General features: G+C 34.0%; 1 protein-coding gene across 1 annotated transcript; it reads right to left on the bottom strand.

Annotated features, from left to right (window-relative positions):
• Positions 1-379: 379 nt before the first annotated feature.
• Positions 380-3,019, bottom strand: LOC112518416 (40S ribosomal protein S21-2-like). Its single transcript, XM_025126101.1, has 4 exons — positions 2,936-3,019; positions 1,232-1,305; positions 1,021-1,153; positions 380-608 (listed from the first exon to the last, which is right to left on the bottom strand). Exons 2-4 carry the CDS (start codon positions 1,279-1,281, stop codon positions 546-548), a joined length of 246 nt encoding a protein of 81 aa, XP_024981869.1. The 5' UTR covers positions 1,282-1,305; positions 2,936-3,019; the 3' UTR covers positions 380-545.
• Positions 3,020-3,220: the final 201 nt, after the last annotated feature.

Below are 3,220 nucleotides of genomic sequence, written 5' to 3'. Positions count from 1 at the left end.
GGTGAGGGGGTATGAATATAAAACTCGAGTTTATATGAGAAAAATAGCCAAATAAGATAATATGAAAACAGCCAAATCATGTCTGATTTTACATTAAAATTACATGTGATTCCCACGACTTTGGCCAAGATTTAAGATTGCAAGCCACATTATCTGCTCACCCTTCATTGACCGTGTTCTATAATCGCATATAAAATCACATATGGTTTAACTGTTTTAATGTATTCCCGTTTGATCCTCTTTCATGAATATAAATAATAGAGTAAATTCCAATTTTGATCGCTATAGTTTGCATAAAGCTATAAACATCCTTAAACTACAACAAATATAATAAAGCGTCTCCCAATAGATTTTTTAAAATAAAGATTTTGAGCACCAATTCTTTAAAACTTTTCTTCAAAATAGAGAAAGTAAGAAAGAGAGGCAGCAAAATTCAAGGCCAGGATCTCAAACATAAGCTACAAACTTAATGTTATTCCCCCCTGCTCCTCCTACCAATTCGAATTCGAAAACATGAAAAACGTCGTTAAACACCATACAACCAACTATTGGCGGGCTTCGACTTTCTTCTTCTGCCACAGCCTGTCAAGTGCACTATCCGCATCTCCCTGCAAAAACACCCATTTTGCACAAACATGAATTTGATATGTAAAAATAACACTTGTATATATAACAATTATTACCGAAAGATTTAAGCAGAAGGGTAATAGCCATCTGACAAACTCTCAAGTACAAACAGACATGAAAGAAGAATTAAGATCAAACACAAATGTCATCTCTCTCATCCACTTAGAAAGCATTTCCTTTTGACACAAAATGCTTCAGCAGCTTATGACAGAATGCTCTCAAAATCATTCGTCATTGCTAGCTTTAATGCAAGTCATTAACTTATTCTAAAACATTACCACCGCTGGTGTTGCACCATAAAAAAGATGCAAATGAAATCTTATCAATATTTCCATAAAGTAAGCTAGACAAAGGATTTGATGCTTGAAATTTTAACCAAATTGCAAGACCTACCTGGGCTCGCACAAAACCACAGAGGGCAAAAGTGGAGAACTGGCCAGTGTAGCGGCCAGTCTCATCCACATGACCCACATTAACCTGAACAGATGCATGATCCTTTGAAGTGATCAACCTATTAGTAGCAGAACTGCAAAAATACAATCATATTGGTTAAGTCTACTGCATGAACATTGATACATGAGAAAAGGACTCCTTAATAACATACCACTTCCTGGGGATGTACAGATCCATGTTTTGTCCCTCTTCATTCTGCATCTTGGCAATTTCTTCACACAGCAACTAATTTTATAGACCAACAAGTTTAAATTAACAACACCAAAAAGAAACAATTTTCAAGGATTGAAAATAAGTATTGTAGAGGCCTAAAACTATTTCCAATGTGGTTTATATGCTATTTAAAATTAGCTCCACGGTTTTATTTTGTCCATATGATTACATCAACTTTATAAATGGCTTCCAACTCCGCTATCTTTGTTCAATAAATAAAATCAGAAGGTATCGGGAGTATAAAGCATGTTTGAGTAGAAAATGAAAATCCACACTACAATTCTGCATACACACACACATTGTGGATAGCAAGATCTCTTAGCACCAACTACAAGCATCTAAAATACCTGCCCATTGACCAAATTTTACATATTTGCAACCCATTGCATAAAACATCAACTTAACTCAGCCATCAACAGGTCCACTGTCATCTATCAAAACATACTCAGTTATCTTTCACAACCTTGACAATTCCTCAATCACACCCCTCCCCAACAAAATGCACATAGACACAATCAGCTCACCCATAATGTAGATGCAAATATATCATTAGCAGGTGTCAAATACATGTTCCATACAAATTTACATAAGAGTATCGAGATGAGCAGTACTACCAAACCAACATTCATTGACACCAGTATGCCACTAGTGTTCAACAGATAGATCAGAAATCAAGCTATAGAAACCAAAAAGTGCATGAAATAGTTCGATTTATGAAGGTAAAATCAGAATAATTATTTTTTTTTAATTTCTGAAACTTACTCCATCTTCAGAACTTCAGAAACAATTCTTTTGTGTTTTATCATCTCCTATATGTTACCCATTTCTCTTATTACCTGTGGCCATTCTGTACTACTGAATTACTTGTTCTTCTGTTAAGCTCAAACTTTCATTACCTATACATCTGATTAGAACTTCATTGACCAGCTCTTGCTTTATTAAGACTGTTGACTAGAACCAACTATATTGTGCAAAATAAGCTCCTCAAACACATCCGCCACATCAACAGACACAGCAATCAATTTGTCAACCTATGAATTATAAATTCAATTTTTGAAGCTTCTTTCTGAAACTGGCATATTTTTTAACCTTAATCCTTGAATAGATTATTCCCTTTTTAGAAAATGTTAGGACTTCCTTATTAAGTAAAACGGTTTCTACTGAAGTTCTTGTTCTAACCTCTGACTGGAACTGATTCATACCCCATTTAATAGTAGAAAGGCACGCAGCTATGTGTTCGATAACCATCTTTTCACATTCTCCAATAGTTTAACTAAATCGATCTCTATGGCGTTACCATTTCAAAACACAACCAAAGATCTTAATTACCTTTGCTTCAGCTGCGAAGCAAACTTAACTGACTAGAAACCCAATTCAAATCTCCCCAGTTCCCTTCTTTTCAGTTCATCTAATTAACGATTTGTTAATTCGAATGCTACATGTTCATTTACAACCAATGTTACAGCTACGAAACACAAACCATGTAATCAAAGCCTCGATTCTTTAGAAAATCACGAGAATGGGTAAAAACAACGGGAAATATGCAGGGCGGAAAATTTACAATAAAAAAAACCGAGTTACAAATAAGAAAACAATCTGTTTTATGAATCATAAACCGAAGGTAGATATGAAGAACACAAACCTAGTCGGAAATCAGCGAGTGCTATGAGGAGCTGCTGCTACTGCTGCTTATTCGGACGGCTACTAAAACCCTAATCAATTTATAATGGATTTATTCTACTCTTATTCTAACTCTACCCCTCCTAAAACTTTTTACCTATATTTATACACCTTCCTCTGCACAAATAAATAAAAAAACAACTAAATTTCAAAAATAAAATATTTTTAATTTTAACCTTTTGATATTTTAAGTTTTAATCCTTTAATTTTTTAATATGTTTTTATTACATTTTTTTTATGTTTTTAA

Source organism: Cynara cardunculus (assembly GCF_001531365.2).
Source record: "Cynara cardunculus var. scolymus isolate 2C chromosome LG 9, CcrdV1, whole genome shotgun sequence".
Lineage (NCBI taxonomy): Eukaryota > Viridiplantae > Streptophyta > Magnoliopsida > Asterales > Asteraceae > Cynara > Cynara cardunculus.
This window is presented reverse-complemented; position numbering and strand designations above follow the sequence as displayed.

Bases quoted from the DNA above. Each gene is read 5' to 3' on its own strand.
- LOC112518416 (XM_025126101.1), bottom strand. From the start codon at position 1,281: ATGCAGAATGAAGAGGGACAAAACATGGATCTGTACATCCCCAGGAAG. The intron at 1,154-1,231 runs GTATGTTATTAA...GTATTTTTGCAG, and splicing joins CTGTACATCCCCAGGAAGTG to TTCTGCTACTAATAGGTTGA. The intron at 609-1,020 runs GTAGGTCTTGCA...GTGTTTTTGCAG, and splicing joins GTGGTTTTGTGCGAGCCCAG to GGAGATGCGGATAGTGCACT.